Here is a 1,391-nt window from a genome sequence, read left to right as displayed (position 1 = left end):
TTTACCAGAAAACCCTCTGGGAATGTCTCCCCAGGGCATCCGAGAGGAAGGAGCTTCCTTTCTCCTCAGCGCTGCAGGATCCACAGAGGAAGGAGAGCCCTGGCCACCAGGACGGAGCCATATGAGAGGAGAGGACCCGGTGTCCTACACAGGTGGGGAAGTGAGTCCAAGGGGCCGGTCCCCGCTCTGGGCTTGATCCTGAAATAAAAGGACTTTGTGTAGACATCACCTGAGCCCTCTACAATGTACAGCCAAAGAACCATGGACAGATCCACTCCGGAGGAGTCCGGTAGAGTGTGAAGACTGCCCTGAGATCACAGGAGGGAGACAGGGGAGCCACCTTACTAGGTCTGGACTTGAGAGTGGGGGCAGTGGACAGAACGGGAGGTGGGGGGAAGCAGCGGTGTATCTCAGAGGCTCTGGTCACCTTATCATAGAACAGTTTGCCTTAGTCTGGACACTAGGGGGCGCTTGGGGACAATTTCTGAGAAGACGGGGGGGGGGGGTAATCAGAGCAGAACCAGGCACCTGGCCTGCCTGATGTCCTCTGCTTAGGGCTGACAGGTGTGTCCTGTGTCCTGCCCATCCCTGGGACCACAAAGCTCTACCCCTGCCACCCCCTGACATCCTCAAGTCCAGGAGCCTGACCCAGGGTTCAGGGTGGGGTCACAAAACTGGGGGGTCTGAGTTGCATGGATGGACCTCCCCCTCTCAGAGTATGAAGACAGGGAGAGATGTGGGGGAAGCTTAGCTGCAGCTGTGGGTAGAGAAGACAGGACTCAGGACAATCTCCAGCAAGGCCTGCTTCCCTCTCCTCCTGATCCTCCTCACTCACTGTACAGGTGACAGGATAGGGGACCAAGAGAGGGGCCCTGGGAAGTCCTGGGACCTGCTTTCTCCTCTTTTCTCCTTTTGTCTCTTGTCAATCACCATGTCTGTGTCTCTCTCACTTCCAGGGTCCCAGGCCCAGTCTGTGCTGACTCAGCCACCCTCAGTGTCTGGGGGTCCCGGGCAGAGGGTCACCATCTCGTGTTCTGGAAGCGGCTCCAACATTGGAAGTTATTATGTACACTGGTACCAGCAGTTCCCAGGAACAGCTCCCAAACTCCTCATCTGTGATAATAATCAGCGGCCCTCAGGGGTCCCCGACCGATTCTCTGGCTCCAAGTCTGGCACATCAGCCTCCCTGGCCATCAGTGGTCTCCGGTCCGAGGATGAGGCTGATTATTACTGTGCAGCATGGGATAGCAGCCTGAACGGTCCCACAGTGCTCCAGGCCCAGGAGGAAGTAAGAAAAGAACCTCCTTCCTCCTCTGCCAGGAGGGTGAGCCCCCGGCAGGTGCTGCTTAGGCCTGGCCTGTGGCCTCTGCTGCTGTAGCTTCCCCCATCGA

General features: G+C 57.7%; 1 gene segment (V, D, J or C); it reads left to right on the top strand.

Annotated features, from left to right (window-relative positions):
- The first annotated feature begins 22 nt into the window (after positions 1–22).
- On the top strand, positions 23–1,391 carry LOC111529232. The segment is given in 3 exon segments: positions 23–160; positions 752–842; positions 957–1,391. Coding segments are annotated over 3 exon segments (651 nt in total).

The sequence above is a fragment of the Piliocolobus tephrosceles genome, unplaced genomic scaffold (genome assembly GCF_002776525.5).
Source record: "Piliocolobus tephrosceles isolate RC106 unplaced genomic scaffold, ASM277652v3 unscaffolded_28216, whole genome shotgun sequence".
Taxonomy (NCBI): Eukaryota; Metazoa; Chordata; class Mammalia; order Primates; family Cercopithecidae; genus Piliocolobus; species Piliocolobus tephrosceles.
Note: the sequence above shows the minus strand (reverse complement) of the source record. Positions and strands in the feature narration are given on the sequence as shown.